This window comes from Oncorhynchus mykiss, chromosome 28 (assembly GCF_013265735.2).
Source record: "Oncorhynchus mykiss isolate Arlee chromosome 28, USDA_OmykA_1.1, whole genome shotgun sequence".
NCBI lineage: Eukaryota > Metazoa > Chordata > Actinopteri > Salmoniformes > Salmonidae > Oncorhynchus > Oncorhynchus mykiss.
The window spans coordinates 35,530,964-35,552,530 of NC_048592.1; the positions used below are offsets into that span (position 1 = coordinate 35,530,964).

At 42.0% G+C, this 21,567-nt stretch overlaps 1 protein-coding gene across 1 annotated transcript in view; it reads right to left on the reverse strand.

Moving 5' to 3' along the window:
• Positions 1-21,567, reverse strand: part of LOC110509088 (pinopsin-like) — a 59,242-nt gene that overhangs the window by 14,224 nt on the left and 23,451 nt on the right. Inside the window, exon 3 of the mRNA XM_021590047.2 lies at positions 469-702. Coding sequence (XP_021445722.1) covers positions 469-702 — 234 coding nt within the window. The remainder of the gene's footprint in view (positions 1-468; positions 703-21,567) is intronic.

Here is a 21,567-nt window from a genome sequence, read left to right on the forward strand (position 1 = left end):
TGACGTGATCTTCCTGTCTGGATTATATAACCCTATTTTTTTCACTTTGTATTCATGTGGATGATTACGAGGTGTCTCTCTCAATTAGTTATGAAGATATAGGTGACCCCATGGTGTAATGTTAAGTTATGACAGTCATGTAGGTGAACCCATGGTATAATGTTATGTTATGAAGATGTACGTGACCCCATGGTGTAATGTTATGTTATGACAGTCATGTAGGTGACCCCATGGTGTAATGTTAAGTTATGACAGTCATGTAGGTGAACCCATGGTATAATGTTATGTCATGAAGATGTAGGTGACCCCATGGTGTAATGTTATGTCATGAAGCTGTAACCTTTCCCCTAATTCGCAGGTTTTCCAGAAATTCCCAGAATCCTCCAACCTTGATTTCTGGAAAACCTGAGAATTTTGCAAGTATGACCATTCCGTTCTAACAGTGATGAGCATGATTATCTATCTCACCTGCTTGTTCATGAAGATATAGATAACAGGGTTGAAGACCGTGCTGGTCTTGGCCATGATCGCGGGGACGATGCTGGCCTCGGGGGTGACCAGGCCAGGGCGTCCGAAGGTGGCCAGCAAGGCCATGACTCCATACGGCAACCAGCACATCAGGTACACCATCACCATGACTACCACCATGACGAGAACACGCTGCTCCCTCTTCCTGCTCATAGCTGTGTTGATGGCGGTAACCTGCCGAGGCAATAAGCAGGGAAGGAGAGACGACGAGTGCAGTCAATGAAAGAGAAAGGTAACAGAGGGGGGGCATAGAAAGACAGGAAGCGAGAGAGAATAACCTTTAGAATGTCATTCTTGCTCCTCAGACACAGGGAACACAGTGGCATTAGAGTGGAATCAGAGAAAGACAATGAAGGGAATGAGATGGAGTGGCTTTTCCCAGACAGACATGTTCTGACAAATAAACAGAAAGTGCTTAGCTACTGTTTAGGAGTCCTCATTTTATAGATTTTTCCCCAATTGTAAACACTTGGTCGGCACCAGAGGAGGCTGGTGGGAGGAGCTATAGGAGGACGGGCTATATATATATATATATTTACCCTTATTTAACTAGGCAAGTCAGTTAAGAACAAATTCTTATTTACAATGACGCACTATCCCGGACAAACCCGGATGACGTTGGGCCAATTGTGCGCTGCCCTACGGGACTCCCAATCACGGCCGGCTGTGATACAGCCTGGAAATGAACCAGGGTCTGTAGTGACACCTCTACCACTGAGATGCAATGCCTTAGACCACTGCACCACTCGGGAGCCCCGTTCCATAAAACACATCATATGGAAACCACGTTTGACTCCTTCCATTATTAATTCCATTCCAGACATTACAATGAGCTGTACTCCTATAGCGCCTGCCACCAGCCTCCTCTGTTAGGCACAATGCGACATCAGGGATACATGTCACATGTCTTGACATGGCTGGATTCTGAGGAACATACTCATGCACACACACTATAGAAACACACACACTATAGAAACACACACACTGTATAAACACACACACACACTATATAAACACACACACTTTAGAAACACACGCACTATATAAACACACACACACTATATAAACACACACACACACACACTATATAAACACACACACACACACACTATATAAACACACACACACACACACACACTATATAAACACACACACACACACACTATATAAACACACACACACACACACTATATAAACACACACACTTTATAAACACACACACTATAGAAACACACACACTTTATAAATACACACACTATAGAAACACACACACACTATAGAAACACACACACACTATAGAAACACACACACACTATATAAACACACACACACACTATAGAAACACACACACTATATAAACACACACAGTACCCGCTGGGATTCTTGCTCCGCACAAACATGAGCTGTTTTTATTTCACTGTCTGCGTTGTTTCCCAATGGCTACCCGTAATATCAAATCAAATGTTATTTGTCGCATGCTTCGTAAACAGGTGTAGACTAACAGGGAAATGCTTACTTCCAGGCCCTTCCCAACAATTCAAAGAAAAAAATAATAAATGAATAGTCAAATGTATATTTTTTTAAAGAATAACACGTGGACCAAATAAACAAGTTTCCACGGAGACAGACACTTTGACAGAAATCCGGGTTCAAAAAGCCTCAGTGCTGACATGATATAGAGGATCGGATTGTTTTCAGCCACTCTGTCACGGATCCCTCCGGAACATTCATTACGCACACCTGTCCCCACTGATCAGTACTTGTATAAGTGTGCCCTTTGGTGTCCATTGGGCTGACCATTATTGTTACAATGGCCATTGGTGCGTGTGAGTACCTGTGCTGTGTGTTGCGCAGATGATTACGGGTCTCGTCCCGTGTGTTAATCATTGTTTGCTTGCGTTATTTATTCAAGGTGCTCCTCTTTTGTTTGGGTTTCTACCCCGTACCTTTACACGGCACGCTGTAATTTGGGCTTAATAAAAAAAAACTATTAAGCATTCCTGTGCCTGTCTCCCGAAACATTTATGCCAGCGTGACGCACTCAAACAACATCAGAAAAAAAACATTACTGAAGCCTAAAACAACTTCCAGGTTTCAGCCATCAATCACTAATCTCATGGCAGCTAATCATGACAGCAAGATTCACTCAATCCGTCTCTGCCTTTGTCTCTCCAAAGACAATCCTGTGATGATTTGATAAATGTTGGTCTCTTCCCACTCCCCTGTGTATTGTGGATTAGGGTTAACTAGGCCCTAGCGAACAAGGGGGTATTATCACATTTCAAAGTATTTTGATATAAATTAGTCCCAAACATTACCATAATTATTATGTTTACAGTGGGAATTACCAGGAAATTGGTTAAGGATTGGACTGCTTGGGACTCTTTATTCCTGCTGCTGTTGAGGCCTCTGCGTCATAAGCAACTTTTTTTCAGTTTGGCCTAGAGGCAGAGACAATTTAACCAAAAGCATTTTATGCAGGGAAAGGTCAGAATTGGAGAGGAAATGTCAAATCTTCGATGGATGCAAAGGCTTTTCATCCATTTTGGCTCTAAACAACGCTTTGGTGCATAAAATAACTGTTCATCTGGTGAAAGGGCACTAAATGGGTTCAAAGAGCGTTAGATTGAACCCATTAAGCATCCTTTGATTTCCCCAAACAGTCGACTAAAAGACTGATCGGGTAAATCATGACTCTGCTCAGTAACTTTAAAAGCCTTGGAAAGAGGAGATGCAAACACAGAAAACAAAATGTCCCTCAAGGAGCATTGTGTTGAAGCCAAGAAGAGGTCAACATTATTGACATCCCTAAAGGTTCTTAGAAATAAAGTAATGTAAAGTTTTGAATTTGGTCTCATATTCATACCACACAATGACTACATCAAGCTGGTGACTACAAACTTGCTTGGATGCATTTGCAGGTCGTTTTGGTTGTGTTTCATATTATTTTGTGCCCAAGAGAAATTAATGGTAAATATTGTATGAGTGAGAAAGTTACAGAGGGTCAAAGATCATAACCCTAAGACATGCTAACCTCTCACCATTACCAATTACAGGGGAGCCCCCCCCATTACCAATTACAGGGGAGCCCCCCCCCTCCCAAAAATGTACTTACTATGACTGTCATATGTGGTTGACCCACCTATCTATCTGTAAGTCGATCTGGATAAGAGCGTCTGCTAAGTCAGGGGTTCCCAAATTCTAACCCTTCCAGCATTGGGGAACATCCCAATTTTTCAAATTTTGTACTAAGGAATAAAAAATGAAAAGCTGAAATGTCTTGAGTCATTAAGTATTCAACACCTTTGTTATGGCAAGCCTAAATAAATTCAGGAGTAAAAAGGTGCTTAACAAGTCACATAATAAGTTGCATGGACTCACTCTGTGTGCAATAATAGTGTTTAACATGATTTTGAATGACTACTTCATCGCTGTACCCCACACATTCAATTATCTGCAAGATCCCTAAGTTGAACAGTGAATTTCAAACACATGTTCAACCACAAATACCAGAGAGATTTTCCAATGCCTCACAAGGGCACCTATTGATGGATGGGTAAAAAAAAACAGAAATTGAATATCCCTTTGAGCATGGTGAAGTTATTAATGACACTTTGGATGGTGTATCAATACACCCAGTCACTACAAAGATACAGGCGTCCTTCCTAACTCAGTTACCAGAGAGGAAGGTAACCGCTCAGGGATTTCACCATGAGGCCAATGGTGACTTTAAAACAGTTACAGAGTTTAATGGCTGTGAGAGGAGAAAACTGAGGATGGATCAACAACATTGTAGATATTTCCCAATACTAACCTAATTGAAAGAGAAAAATGAAGGAAGCCTGTACAAAATAAAAAATATTCCAAAACATGCATCCTGTTTACAACCAGGTGCTAAAGTAACACTGCAAAAAAAGGTGTCAAAGCAATTCACTTTTTTACCTGAATACAAAGGATTGTTTGTGGCAAATCCAATACAACACATTACTGAGTGCCACTCTCCATATTTTCAAGCATAGTGGTGGCTGTATCATGTTATGGGTATGCTTGTAATTGTTAAGGACTGGAGAGTTTTTCAGGATAAAAAATAAATTAAATGGAGCTAAATACAGGCAAAATCCTAGAGGAAAACCTGGTTCAACCTGCTTGTCACCAGACACTGGGAGATGAATTGCCCTTTTAGCAGGACAATAACCTAAAACACAAGTCCAAATCTACACTGGAATTTCTTACCAATAATAATGTTCCTGAGTGGCGAAGTTACAACTTTGACTTAAATCTACTTTAAAAAATGTATGGAAATACCTGAAAATGGGTGTCTAGCAATGATCAACAACCATTTGGCAGAATTTTAAAAAATAAAATTGGGCAAATGTTGCACAATCCAGGTGTGGAAAACTCTTAGAGACTTACCCAGAAAGACTCATAGCTGTAATCACTGCCAAATGAGCTTCTCCAAGTATTGACTCAAGTGTGTGAATACTTATGTAAATGTATTTTTCAATATATTTGCTAACATTTCTAAAAACATGTTTTTACCTTGTCATTATGGGGTATTTTGTGTAGCTATTGTGTGTAGCTCCATTCAGTTTTTTGTTTTTCCTGAAAAATTCTCCAGTCCTTAACAATTACAAACATACTCACAACATGATCACAGCCATTAAACTCTTTAACTGTTTTAAAGTCAACATTGACCTCATGTTGAAATCCCTGAGCAGTTTCCTTCCTCTCCGGCAACTGAGTTAGCATGGATGCCTGTATCTTTGTACTGTCTTCGTGTATTGATTTTTTTTCTGAAGGCATTGTATATATAGTATGGAAGATGTATTGGTGGCTTGAGATCAGTGAAACAATACTACACAGAATAGAAGCAGCAGTAAGGGAAAGGGGAATACCTAGTAAGTTGTACAACTGAATGTCTTCAACTGAAATGTGAGTCAGAGAGGTAAGGGGGGCTGCCTTAAACGACATCTTCAGCACCCGGGGAACAGTAGGTTAACTGCCTTGCTCAAGGGCAGAGTGACAGATTTACCTTGTCAGCTCTGGGATTTGATCCAGCAACCGTTCAGTTACTGGCCCAACACTCTAACCACTAGGCTACCCGCAGTAGCAGTATCAGAAGTAGTAGTAGTAGTAGCAGTAGGAGTAGCAGCAGCAGTAGCAGTAATAGTAGTACTAGCAGTAGAAGTAGTAGTAGTAGCAGTAGGAGTAGCAGCTGCAGTAGCAGTAGCAGTAGTAGCATCAGTAGTAGCAGTAGCAGTAACAACAGTAGCAGCTGTAGTACCAGCAGTAGCAGTAGAAGTAGCAGCAGTAGAAGTAGTAGCAGCAGTAGTAGCAGCAGCAGCAGTAGCAGTATCAGTAGCAGCAGTAGTAGCAGTAGCAGCAGTAGTAGTAGCATCTCCTGTTTCTGTAGCTGAGACAGCTTGATGTACAAGTACCACAAGACCACTGAGTTGGTAAATTCACAGCATAACCCTAACCTTCAATGAGTATTCAACCTCTCTGTAGTGTGAACAAAGAACCCATTGTCTTTTGAATGTAATACTGCAGTCCTATTGAATGTAATACTGCAGTCCTATTGAATGTAATACTGCAGTCCTATTGAATGTAATACTGCAGTCCTATTGAATGTAATACTGCAGTCCTATTGAATGTAATACTGCAGTCCTATTGAATGTAATACTGCAGTCCTATTGAATGTAATACTGCAGTCCTATTGAATGTAATACTGCAGTCCTATTGAATGTAATACTGCAGTCCTATTGAATGTAATACTGCAGTCCTATTGAATGTAATACTGCAGTCCTATTGAATGTAATACTGCAGTCCTATTGAATGTAATACTGCAGTTTATTTTATGCAGTTGCAAAAAAATGGTTTAGAATTTAGATTTAGAAAAATAGTTTTGTGGTATTAAATATAATCAAGGTGCTGTGTCAGTGTTACTCTGAATGACACTGTAATGGCAATAAACTAGAATAATTAGCATGTGTCAAATGAGTGTTTTGTCCTGGGGACAAAACGGTCTGAAATCTGGTTCCATTGGAAGTTTCATTTTAATAACAGCAAGGCCCGTGTTAAGACTATGACGGACCCTCAGAAGGTCTGAATGTGATTGCCTTTGACCTCCGTTGCCCTCACAAGCTACACACAAAACAACAACAAAAACTATGTTTATGAGGACTTGTGGTATAAACATAGGCGAGGGGAAACGCCGCCTCACAAATGCACTTCTATACGTGCTTAATTGTAAAAATCAACTTAAACTGTGGCCTGCATAAAAGTATTAAGAGCCACGGGTCATTCCAGAGCCCTGTCTCCATGCCATGTCTCCGTAGTCTGACTGACCAGCTACACTACGTATAGTGCTGTGAACAGGTTGTTCCGGGTGTTAAATTGGAATTACATGCGCTGCCAAACAATGTAATGTCAGTGAAAGGCAAGGGAGAATACCATATGGTCAACTTTTTTTTTGCCTGAAATGTATTTGAACATTAGCCATGTTTACAGTACATCTATGCATCATCCTTACAACTCTGGCTAACAATAAATCTGGAAGTCTATGCTGCCCCACACCAGTGTCTCCTTAAAGCAAGCCAACAACTACGAGAAGACATTTTCTTTGCAGACACAGTGCCGGCACCAGCCCACAAATTAGAGTGCCTTAATGGGCTTAATTAATCCACATAATCAGTCAATTTAAAGCAGTAGACAACCTAAATGGATTAAACGTGTGCAACCGACTTCGCACCGGTCGGTGAAAATCCCCTAATGCTGGAGTGAGTCAATACCTCGAGTCCCCCGTGCTGTCTGCTTCCTTCAGCGCCAGGGACAACATGGACCTGCAGGTAATTATACTGGATGAGTGGAAGGTTGCCTGTATGTCCTTGACGAAGGTGAAATCTGGGGCCTCTGATTTGAGTGTAATGCTCATGCTACTGTAATGAATTACCCTTAAGGTGCAGGAAGTGCTGGGAGAGCAAGAAACCTGTGGCCTCTCATGCCCATGTAATGTCCAATCTATTTCCAGCGTGTGTCGTATCACTGAGGAGTTGGGTGATAAATTACGTGTTCATATGCCCCCCTCCCCACCTTCTCTATATTTTAGATGGAGGTGATTGGCATCGGTGGCTCGCCAGCCTTGGAATAGGTGAGCCTCTATGTCGACTGGGCAGTGAAGCGAAAGCTAAATGACCATGTACTGTTAGCCGAGGGAAGACAAACAGGCCTCTCACCTTTAGTGCTGCATGCCTCACTCATCAACCCCAGAAAGACAAACAGGCCTATTCTACCTATAGGGCTGCATGCCGCAAGCAACAACCCACAAACCTGCCACCCGCACCACCGCATGGCTTCCCTCAGAAGACTCTTATAAAGCAGCAGAGGGCAGATCAATGTGGGTTAGCATCTGCCAAACAAAAGAGGTCTGCCAGAATGTATCGTCTACGCCTCACAATCTTGGGAGAGATGAGCCGGAACGGAATGGTTTACAAAAGATGAAAACTTTCTGAGTGAAGACTGAATTTCATATCTCCCTAACATAATCCTGAGACCAGAACCACAACAGTTTCTCTCAGGGGCTTTTAAAATCAAGGCAAGGCCTGAAACCAAGGCAAGGCCTGAAACCAAGGCAAGGCCGCAATCAAGCTTTATAGCGATGCTTATTCTGACCTATGGATAGGTTTCCTTTCCTAAAATTCTGTATAATGAGGAAGAAACTGTGGAATCATAAGGGAATCAATCAGGCCATCTTGAAGTTCTAATGATTGTTCTAATGACAATCTTATCTGTTCATTCATTATAGTCCTTTACAAACCGGATGTATGTAAAATATTGTGTGCTATTGGAACATAAAAATGTTTGACTTTGGATGACCAAGTAATGATGTTTGTAATGAACTTTAGGTCTGTGTTCCTAAGAAGTTAAATACGCTTTGTGTTTCGTTTCCTTCTTCACACCTGAAAATATATTTATCAGCTGTATCAGCTATTCATTTCTATGTTGTTCAGTATTAGAGGGGGTGGGGGGGGGGGGTCATACACCTCCCAACAAAACAAATAAAGACACACAGGCACATTCATTTCAAATCAGACTCAAACAGCCACACAATGACATGTTCCCAAACACACACCAGACACACACCAAGCCCAGAAAGACACACACCAACCCGATAAATATACACACCAAACCAAGAAAGACACACACCAACCCCCTAAAGACACACACAAACCCCCTAAAGACACACACCAACCCCAGAAAGACACACACCAAGCCCAGAAAGACACACACCAAGCCCAGAAAGACACACACCAACCCGATAAATATACACACCAAACCCAGAAAGACACACACCAACCCGATAAATATACACACCAAACCCAGAAAGACACACACCAACCCGATAAATATACACACCAAACCAAGAAAGACACACACCAACCCCCTAAAGACACACACAAACCCCCTAAAGACACACACCAACCCCAGAAAGACACACACCAAGCCCAGAAAGACACACACCAAGCCCAGAAAGACACACACCAACCCGATAAATATACACACCAAACCCAGAAAGACACACACCAACCCGATAAATATACACACCAAACCCAGAAAGACACACACCAACCCGATAAATATACACACCAAACCCAGAAATACACACACCAACCCGATAAATATACACACCAAACCCAGAAAGACACACAAACCCCATAAAGACACACACAAACCCCCTAAAGACACACACCAACCCGATAAATATACACACCAGACACACACTAACCCCCTAAAGACACACAAACCCCATAAATACACACACCAACCCCAGAAATACACACACCAACCCCCTAAAGACACACACCAACCCCATAAAGACACACACCAACCCCATAAAGACACACACCAACCCCATAAAGACACACACAAAACCCCTAAAGACACATACCAACCCCCTAAAGACACACACCAACCCCAGAAAGACACACACAAACCCCATAAAGACACACACCAACCCCAGAAATACACACACCAACCCCCTAAAGACACACACCAACCCCAGAAAGACACACACAAACCCCATAAAGACACACACCAACCCCAGAAATACACACACCAACCCCCTAAAGACACACACCAACCCCATAAAGACACACACCAACCCCATAAAGACACACACCAACCCCATAAAGACACACACAAACCCCCTAAAGACACACACCAACCCCCTAAAGACACACACCAACCCCCTAAAGACACACACCAACCCCCTAAAGACACACACCAACCCCCTAAAGACACACACCAACCCCAGAAAGACACACACAAACCCCATAAAGACACACACCAACCCCAGAAATACACACACCAACCCCATAAAGACACACACCAACCCCATACAGACACCCACCAACCCCATAAAGACACATACCAACCCCATAAAGACACACACAAACCCCCTAAAGACACACACCAACCCCATAAAGACACACACCAACCCCATAAAGACACACACAAACCCCCTAAAGACACACACCAACCCCCTAAAGACACACACTAACCCCATAAAGACACACACCAACCCCCTAAAGACGCACACCAACCCCCTAAAGACACACACCAACCCCCTAAAGACACACACCAACCCCCTAAAGACACACACCAACCCCAGAAATACACACACCAACCCCCTAAAGACACACACCAACCCCCTAAAGACACACACCAACCCCAGAAAGATACACACGCAGCACTTTTGACTGCCTGTTTCGCTTCAGGATTCCAATTCCTGAGTCCACATGGAGTCCCTGCCAGTCCTGCTGTAGCCTGTTAAATGTGATAGATTGTACACTTTGGGTCTCCAACATTAGGCTACACGAGGCTATAGTGGCCTGCTGAGACTCACTTGTAAAGCTCTCTCTCTGTAAGAAGACTAAACACTCAACTGCGCCCAGCAACAAATGCTCACAATCATTTTACATTTTAGGTGACACTCTTATCCAGAGAGACTTACAGTAGTAAGGGCATACATTTTCATATCCCCCCCACCCCCATAATGGTTCCCCCGTGATGAATCTAACTCAAAACCCTGTCATTGCAAGCACCATGCTCTACCAACAGAGCCACACGGGACCCCAGCAAACCCTCCTTCCCTTTGTGTCACACCATCAAGGTGTTTCCCTTCTGTGCGAGAGGTCAGACACAGGGAATGATTATTGCTTTAACTGAAGGAAAAAAAACGGTGTTAAATTACATTGAGGCAAAGCACCGCCAGGTGTTATTAATAAAGCATTATGTTGAGGCAAAGCACCGCCAGGTGTTATTAAAGCATTATGTTGAGGCAAAGCACCTCCAGGTGTTATTAAAACATTATGTTGAGGCAAAGCAACAGCAGGTGTTATTAAAGCATTATGTTGAGGCAAAGCAACAGCAGGTGTTATTAAAGCATTATGTTGAGGCAAAGCAACAGCAGGTGTTATTAATGTCACGCCTGCTCCTGCTCTTCCCCCCTGGCAGTCGAGGGCGCCAGGCTGCCCTGCATTACGCACTCTTGCCACCATCATTTACGCACACCTGCCTTCCCTCGTCACGCGCTTCAGCGATATTGGACTCACTCAATCACCTGTTTATTACCTCGCCTATGTTTGTCAGTTCCCCAGCTCTGTTCCCCACTGCTGCATAGTTTGTCATCTGTCTTTGTGTTTCCCAGTTCTGACGCTGTTCCTGTCCTGTTGCCTGTCCATTCCTAATTAAATGTCAACTCCCCGTACCTGCTTTTATTCTCCAGCGTCATTCCTTATAATTAAAGCATTACGTTGAGGCAAAGCACAGCCAGGCATTATTAAAGCATTATGTTGAGGCAAAGCAATGTCAGGTGTTATTAAAGCATTACGTTGAGGCAAAGCAACGTCAGGTGCTATTAAAGTAGGTTGAGGTTAAAAGTTTAGAGTCAATTGGAGGTGAAGTTCAGGAGGGTGTTGTGATTTTAAATCAGAAGCCAATGGTTAGGAGTGATGAGATACATTCCGGCTTGGAGGAGTGCTGAGATACATTCCTGCTTGGAGGAGTGCTGAGATACATTCCGGCTTGGAGGAGTGCTGAGATACATTCCGGCTTGGAGGAGTGCTGAGATACATTCCGGCTTGGAGGAGTGCTGAGATACATTCCGGCTTGGAGGAGTGCTGAGATACATTCCGGCTTGGAGGAGTGCTGAGATACATTCCGGCTTGGAGGAGTGCTTAGACATATTCTGGCACCATGAGCGCCAGCTCTATGCAAATAAAAATATAAATGAAAAAGCAGAAGTGACATATTGGAGCTCCCGAGTGGCACAGTAGTCTAAGGCACTGCATCTCAGTGCTTGAGGCTTCACTACAGACCCTAGTTTGATTCCAGACTGTATCACAACCGGCCATGATTGGGAGTCCCATATGGCAGCGCACAATTGGCCCAGCATCGTTCGGGCTTGGGGAGGGTTTGGCCAGGGTAGGCCATCATTGTAAATAAGAATTTGTTCTTAACTGACTTACCTAGTTAAATAAATAAAATATTGGACACATGCAGCATCCGAGATCGCTCCAGAAAAAACCAGTGGAAAAACAAAATAGGAAAGGAAAATCTTTAGATTCCACCAACTCTTTCATGAACTGCCTTGAAACCTTAAAGAGTCTTGTTTAACTCTACGTGAGTGTTGTCCTGGTTGATGAGTTCATATTGGGTCAGCTACACTGCTGCCACCAAACCCAACCATCTGGAGAGCTTCCAGAGAGCCGAAGTGTCTGCCTGTCTGCATGCCTTCATTCCAACCAGGAACAGAGTAATACGTTTGAAGAACAAGAACTCGTGGTCAAGGCCAATTAGGTACTACTTGTGTTGTTAAGGAGATGAGCTATTTAGATAAATGTACTGAGATGATGCACGAGTACAATGGTCCTGAGGAGTCTACAGGCTGAGGAGTCTACAGGCTTCAGCTGTTGTACTCAAGGACAAGAAGCATGTCACACCCCTTAGTATTCAATTAACCAATATTACTCATGTGGTTGTTTTGAACTGCAGTGAACACGAGCGTGAGGCTCTCTGGTCTTTCTTAACCCTTTAAACCTAGCCTCAACTGACTGGTAGAGCATGTTTTGACAATGGATTTAGAGGTGGATATGACAAAAATCTTCACTAGATCTTGAATGGTCAACTACCCCCGCCCCCCCCCCCCCCCCCCCCCCCCCCCCCCTCCCTCCCAGCATTCCTGCAATAATTTATATAATATGTGTCCTTTTGCAGTTCAGTGTTGGGGCACTCTAACTTTACCCACTTAAGAGGCTGTAATAAAACTCAACATCTGTCACCAAAGATCTGGGATAAAGGCAGGAATTCAGTTGGTGAGGGATTCCTACTGCACCATTAGTAGAGACCTTGAAGAGTAGGAATACTGAAGATAAATAGTTGCAATGTAAAAAGGCTAAAAAGGAAGAATTCTTCGAGAAAGAAATTGCTCAACCAGACGGTTGATATGTCAGTAAAAAAGTATGGTGGATTTATTTTGTATTAAAAATAATTATTTTGGTGAAAAAATATAATTGAATTGTTGACACACTATATTAGGTATCTTAAATTGGTTAAACCACATTTCATGACCCATGACCCATTAATCGATATTGAGACTTAAGATTACCTATAAATGTATGCCTATAATGGTAACACTCTCAAGATTAGTCTGAACATGTGGTGAACACAGTGGAAGAAACTAAATCAATTGAAATTTTAAGAAAACCACTGTGAGGGACATTGCACTATTCAACACTTGAAAACTACATTCATATCAATGTCAACTGAAGAAAAATAAACACATTCATTTCAATGTATACTGAACAAAAAAATAAACACATTCATTTCAATGTATACTTAAAAATATAAGCTAAACATGCAACAAATCCAAAGATTTTACTGAGTTACAGTTCATATAAGGAAATCAATTGATTTCAAGTCAATTGATATAAATTCATTAGGCCCTAATCTATGGATTTCACATGACTAGGAATACAGATATGCATATGTTGGTCACAGTTACCTTAAAAAAAGGTAGGGGCATGGATCAGAAAAACAGTCAGTATCTGGTGTGACTGCCATTTGCCTCATGCAGCGCAACACATCTCCTTTGCATAGAGTTGATATATGTCGATCCAGAGCATCCCAAACATGCTCGATGGGTGACATGTCTGGTGAGTATGCAGGCCATGGAAGATCTGGGACATTTACAGCTTCCAGGAATTGTGTACAGATCCTTGCAACATGGGGCCGTGCATTGTCATGCTGAAACATGAGGTGATGGCCACGGATGAATGGCACAACAATGGGCCTAAGGACCTCATCACGGTAACTCTGTCATCAATAAAATGCTATTGTTTTCGTTGTTCTTATGCCTGCCCATACCATAACCCTACCGCAACCACGGGGCACTCTGTTCACATCAGCAAACCGCTCGCCCACATGACGCCATACATGTGGTCTGTGTTTGTGAGGACAGTAGGACGTACTGCCAAACATTCTAAAACAACATTGGAGTCGGCTTATGGTAGAGAAAGGAACATTTAATTCTCTGGCAACAGCACTGCTGGACATTCCTGCCAATCGCATGCTCCCTCAAAACTTAAGACATCTGTGGCATTGTGTTGTGTGATAAAACGGCACATTTTAGTGTGGCCTTTTTTTCCCCCCAGCACAAGGTGCACCGGTGTAATGATCATACTGCTTAATTAGCTTCTTGATATGCCACACCTGTCAGGTGTATGGATTATCTTGGCAACGTAGAAATACTCACTAACAGGGATGTAAACAAAATGTACTGACTTTGGACTTCTTAACCACCGGTAGAGCTCTGTTATTTCCTAAATAAACATAAAGTTGAGGGAAAAAAACTATTAGAGTTCTTACTGTAGTAATATAATATATCATATATAATATGTTATATAGCATAATATAATCATTTTACACTTGACAAACATGGTGTAAAAACTAAATATAGGCAGGTTAAGCAAAACCAGGACACCCATTACCAGACAGAGATTCATTTACACATGTGCACACACACACAAACACACACACACACACACACACACACACACACACACACACACACACACACACACACACACACACACACACCTTTAACAAAAACAGCTCCCAACCTCAGAACAGGGAGAATCTCCTCCCTTGAGCTTTAAACCCATTCAGTATGCCATCATTCTTATTCATAGTCCCAGTATGGCTCCAGTTATAATGCATTGTAGGGATGCTAAATTCCAACCGCAAATTAATTGTATTCATGAATATTTTATTTCAAATAACACAAAGAGCAAACCATTAGAGGTGTGAAATGTGTTTTTTTTTAGAAACATAATAACAGATTGGCGACGTCAGTTGTTTTAGGAAGGCTTGTATTTATCATAGACATTGGATTGCTGCAGAACACAAAATATCTGTAGATAGCTAAATATCTCAGGTTGTTATTGAGGCTTTCACACTTTGCAGCTACAGTATATTTAACTATTGAGCAATTACCACATTATGTGCACTGCTTTATCATGTGCCTTTTAAAAGTAATTCACACATCCCACAGAGTTTACCACAGTGTTTACCATGAATGCGATCTTGCAAACATTGTGAAAATTGCCTTTAATAAAAGGCGCTTTGTTGGTAGTGCAGAACGAATTAATCCTGTCCAAAGAGCCAGCGGGTCTACTAAAGCACGTTGAGATGCGCATCGTTTCCACATTGCCTGATGTCTGTGGGAGACACATCTTTAGGATTGTGTCCATAGAAATGTTTATTTCGTTTTCATGGAATGTTTCATCCTATCGTTATTTTTTAAATTAATGACACTTTATTTATTCACTGTGTACTCAAGACAGGGAAGACTGTAAAATAAGACAATCTCCCGGAGACTAAGCCATCCTAACGTCTGTAAAGTTACAGTGCCTTGCGAAAGTATTCGGCCCCCTTGAACTTTGCGACCTTTTGCCACATTTCAGGCTTCAAACATAAAGATATAAAACTGTATGTTTTTGTGAAGAATCAACAACAAGTGGGACACAATCATGAAGTGGAACGACATTTATTGGATATTTCAAACTTTTTTAACAAATCAAAAACTGAAAAATTGGGCGTGCAAAATTATTCAGCCCCTTTACTTTCAGTGCAGCAAACTCTCTCCAGAAGTTCAGTGAGGATCTCTGAATGATCCAATGTTGACCTAAATGACTAATGATGATAAATACAATCCACCTGTGTGTAATCAAGTCTCCGTATAAATGCACCTGCACTGTGATAGTCTCAGAGGTCCGTTAAAAGCGCAGAGAGCATCATGAAGAACAAGGAACACACCAGGCAGGTCCGAGATACTGTTGTGAAGAAGTTTAAAGCCGGATTTGGATACAAAAAGATTTCCCAAGCTTTAAACATCCCAAGGAGCACTGTGCAAGCGATAATATTGAAATGGAAGGAGTATCAGACCACTGCAAATCTACCAAGACCTGGCCGTCCCTCTAAACTTTCAGCTCATACAAGGAGAAGACTGATCAGAGATGCAGCCAAGAGGCCCATGATCACTCTGGATGAACTGCAGACATCTACAGCTGAGGTGGGAGACTCTGTCCATAGGACAACAATCAGTCGTATATTGCACAAATCTGGCCTTTATGGAAGAGTGGCAAGAAGAAAGCCATTTCTTAAAGATATCCATAAAAAGTGTTGTTTAAAGTTTGCCACAAGCCACCTGGGAGACACACCAAACATGTGGAAGAAGGTGCTCTGGTCAGATGAAACCAAAATGGAACTTTTTGGCAACAATGCAAAACGTTATGTTTGGCGTAAAAGCAACACAGCTCATCACCCTGAACACACCATGCCCACTGTCAAACATGGTGGTGGCAGCATCATGGTTTGGGCCTGCTTTTCTTCAGCAGGGACAGGGAAGATGGTTAAAATTGATGGGAAGATGGATGGAGCCAAATACAGGACCATTCTGGAAGAACCTGATGGAGTCTGCAAAAGACCTGAGACTGGGACGGAGATTTGTCTTCCAACAAGACAATGATCCAAAACATAAAGCAAAATCTACAATGGAATGGTTCAAAAATAAACATATCCAGGTGTTAGAATGGCCAAGTCAAAGTCCAGACCTGAATCCAATCGAGAATCTGTGGAAAGAACTGAAAACTGCTGTTCACAAATGCTCTCCATCCAACCTCACTGAGCTCGAGCTGTTTTGCAAGGAGGAATGGGAAAAAATGTCAGTCTCTCGATGTGCAAAACTGATAGAGACATACCCCAAGCGACTTACAGCTGTAATCTCAGCAAAAGGTGGCGCTACAAAGTATTAACATAAGGGGGCTGAATAATTTTGCACGCCCAATTTTTCAGTTTTTGATTTGTTAAAAAAGTTTGAAATATCCAATAAATGTCGTTCCACTTCATGATTGTGTCCCACTTGTTGTTGATTCTTCACAAAAAAATACAGTTTTATATCTTTATGTTTGAAGCCTGAAATGTGGCAAAAGGTCGCAAAGTTCAAGGGGGCCGAATACTTTCGCAAGGCACTGTATTTCCTTCTGGATGTCAAGTTCTGACCTTAGTTCTGTTGTTATGTCTTTGTTTTAGTATGGTCAGGGCGTGAGTTGGGTGGGTTGTCTATGTTCCTTTTCCTATGTTTTGAGATTTCTGTGTTTGGCCGAGAGGCGGTGGTATGAGGAGGCAGCATGGCAACGCGGTTGGAAGCCCGAGAGGCAGCCCCCCAAAATTATTGGGGTGGCACACGGGGAGTGTGGCGAAGTCAGGTAGGAGACCTACGCCAATTCCCTGTGCTTACCGTGGAGAGAGAGGGACCGGGCAGGCACCGTGTTATGCCGAGAGGCGCACAGTGTCCCCGGTGCGCAGGCAAAGCCCGGTGCGGTACATAGCAGTGCCTCGTATCGGCCGGGCTAGATTGGGCATCGAGCCAGGTGGAGTGGGGTCCACGTCCTGCGCCAGAGCCGCCACCGCGGACAGACACCCACCCAGACCCTCCCCTATAGGTTCAAGTTTTGCTGCCGGAGTCCGCACCTTTGGCGGGGGGTACTGTCACGTTCTGACCTTAGTTCTGTTGTTATGGCTTTGTTTTAGTATGGTCAGGGCGTGAGTTGGTTGGGTTGTCTATGTTCCTTTTTCTATGTTTCGGGATTTCTGTGTTTGGCCTGGTATGGTTCTCAATCAGAGGCAGCTGTCAATCGTTGTCCCTGATTGAGAACCATACGTAGGTAGCCTGGTTTCACTTTTGAGTTGTGGGTGATTGTTTCCTGTTGTAATGTTTGTTTCACATTTCAGGACTGTTTCGGTTTTCGTTTGTATCATTCACTTTGTTATTTTGTATTCTTTAGTGTTCAGTTTAATAAACTAAAATGGACACTTACCACGCTGCACATTGGTCCGATCTCTCCTACTCCTACTCGTCAGAAGAAGAGGAGAACCGTTACACTGGAATCTTCTTCTTTGATTTAGCAAAGACCCTCAGTTTTCCAAACCAGAAACAAGCAAGTGGCTTCACTGTTAAACAGAACATTTTAAGGGGCAATCTGCAATTGCGACATCTGCTTTCTTTTACTTTTAATTCATGACATATACGCATTGATTCATGAAGAATACAACTTATACACTGAGTATACAAAACATTGAGAACACCTGCTCTTTCCATGACATAGATTTACCAGGTGAATCCAGGTGAAAGCTATGATCCCTTATTGATGTAACTTGTTAAATCCACTTCAATCAGTGTAGATGAAGGGGAAGAAACAGGTTAAATAAAGAAGGAACATGGATTGTGTCTATGTGCAATTCAGAGGGTGAATGGTCAACCCTGCTGCGTTTTTCACACTCAACAGTTTCCTGTGTGTATCAAGAATGGTTCCCCACCCAACCTGTGGGAAGCATCTGAGTCAACATGGGCCAGGATCCCTGTGAAACCCCTTGTTTTTTCCTTTGTTTATAAACAAAGTAATTGTAAACAAACGATGTATAGCCTCAAAACATGGTTAAAACAAAACATTTGTGTACAGATCGAAATAGGTTGGCAAGAAAAATCTGCTAATCAGCAAGGCCAGTGCTTCAATTACGATGTAGAATTCTCTGGGGAAGAAAGATATCTAATCTCACAAGACAGACGTGGAGACAGGAGTAAGATTCGCAGTGGCTTTCCTAAATATGCCAAAGTATGACAGTGATATAACCGTTCATCACTCACAATCGTTGAATGAATGCCAGGGCCTCAGCACTCGATGAGCTGCTACACTTTGTTTTGGACAGATGGTGAAGAAGCGTCGGTGTGAGGCACCAAATTGTATATTTTATAGCTAAAGACAGAAAGTAACATGGGTTTGTTTTGGCAATGCTCACACTTGTTGTCATTGAGTCAGAGGCTGTAGCCGCTGCACTAAGAAATTAAGTGAATTAACACGAATCAACTCGCTCCATGCATAGATTGATGTAAACATTTAAAATAACACCTACCCCCACTGAATGTGCTGTAACTGGAAACCCACTCAGATGGACGGTGACAGCTTGTATGAAGTGGAATGGGTGGAGGGAGATATTAGCAACAAAGCTAACACATTCCTCAACGCTGTGTTGTACACTCTCAAAGAGTTTATTTGACTTTTGCCACCAAATATGGCAGACCATAAATGTTTGCAAAATGATGAAGAGCTTTTTTTTTAGCTTCTTTGAACTTACCCCTTTTCCCTTTTTGTTTGGCCCTGATGCTAAACTATTGTCCCTCTCTGACGCTCGAGATCGTCAGGCTGCTCATTATTACGCACACCTGTCACCATCGTTACGCGCATTGGGGCATCATCAGACTCACCTGGACTCAATCACCTGCCTGATTACCTTCCTATATCTGTCACTCCCTTTGGTTCTTTCCCTAGGTGTTATTGTTTCTGTTCTGTTGTTTCATGTCTGTACGCTACTCATGTTTCTTGTTTTGTTCCTTGTGTTATTTATTATTAAAACTCACTCCCTGAACTTGCTTCCCGACTCCCAGTGTACACGTTACAACTATGAAGAGCTAATTTAGCTCTCTGTCGGTTTCTACAGTGACGGGTAGGTAGCTAATTGAGATGCTTCAATGTGGTCCTATTGAGCCCGTTAAATGTTCTCTAGAACCATGTGGAGCTTTTTCATTGCTTTAACTTTTTGAAGTTTTTGTCAGAAGAAACGGTCGACCAGCTCCAGCGTTTGGATAGGTGTATAGGTGCCGTCTCAGATTATTGCATGGTTTTCTTTTTCCGTAAAGTTTATTTTAAATCTGACACAGCGGTTGCATTAAGGAGAGGTATATCTATAATTCCATGTGTATAACTTGTATTATCATCTACATTTATGATGAGTATTTCTGTTGAATCGATGTGGCTATGCAAAATCACTGGATGTTTTGGGAACTAGTGAATGTAACGCGCCAATGTACACTCCATTTTTTTATATAAATATGAACTTTATCAAACAAAACATAAATGTATTGTGTAACATGAAGTCCTATGAGTGTCATCTGATGAAGATTATCAAAGGTTAGTGATCAATTTTATCTCTAGTTGTGCTTTTTTTCTCTCTCTCTCTTTGGCTGGAAAATGGCTGTGTTTTTCTGAGTTGTTGGTGACCTAACATAAACGTTTGTGGTGCTTTCGCCATAACTCCTATTTGAAATCGGACACTGTGGTGGGATTAACAACAAGACTACCTTGAAAACGATATAAGATAGATGTATGTTTAAGGAATTTTAATTATGAGATTTCTGTTCTTTTGAATTTGGCACCCTGCACTTTCACTGGCTGATGTCATATCGATCCCGTTAACGGGATTGCAGCCATAAGAAGTAAAAAATCCTTTGAATTTGGGGAGAATTTGTTTTGATGTTGCACTGACAAGCACACCCACAAAATCTACAGCAATACTTTACGTAGTGTAGCTTGTTCATTTTTCTTCTCTACATTATATCAACCCATGATGCAGTGAATGGTCCTGTGTTGCAACCTTTTTCCAAACAGGAAGAAAATAAATAGAAAACCATATTTTTTGAGGGGGGACTTCTGTCACTGAACATCAAAGCAAAAACACTTTGGTAACTAAGCAACACGTGGTAATAAGTATGAGGTATTCCCTACGGGTCGGCCAGATGTGGCAGACCTCGCTAAGTGAAAATCACAGATGTGGCAAACCTCGCTAAGTGAAAATCACTGATGTGGCAGACCTCGCTAAGTGAAAATCACAGATGTGGCAGACCTCGCTAAGTGAAAATCACAGATGTGGCAGACCTCGCTAAGTGAAAATCACTGACACTGACTCAACTCCAGCCACTTTAATAATGGGAATTGATGGGAAATTATGTAAATATATCACTAGCCACTTTAAGCAATGCTACCTTATATAAATGTTACTTACCCTACATTATTCATCTCATATGCATACGTATATACTGTACTCTATATCATCGACGGTATCCTTATGTAATACATGTATCACTAGCCACTTTATACTATACTATGCCACTTTGTTTACATACTCATCTCATTTGTACATACTGTACTCGATACCATCTACTGTATCTTGCCTATGCTGCTCTGTACCATCACTCATTCATATATCCTTATGTACATATTCTTTATCCCCTTACACTGTGTACAAGACAGTAGTTTTGGAATTGTTAGTTAGATTACTTGTTATTACTGCATTGTCGGAACTAGAAGCACAAGCATTTCGCTACACTCGCATCTGCTAACTCGCATCTGCTAACCATGTGTATGTGACAAATAAAATTTGATTTGATTTGATTTGATTTGATGTGGCAGACCTCGCTAAGTGAAAATCACAGATGTGGCAGACCTCGCTAAGTGAAAATCACTGATGTGGCAGACCTCGCTAAGTGAAAATCACTGATGTGGCAGACCTCGCTAAGTGAAAATCACAGATGTGGCAGACCTCGCTAAGTGAAAATCACTGATGTGGCAGACCTCGCTAAGTGAA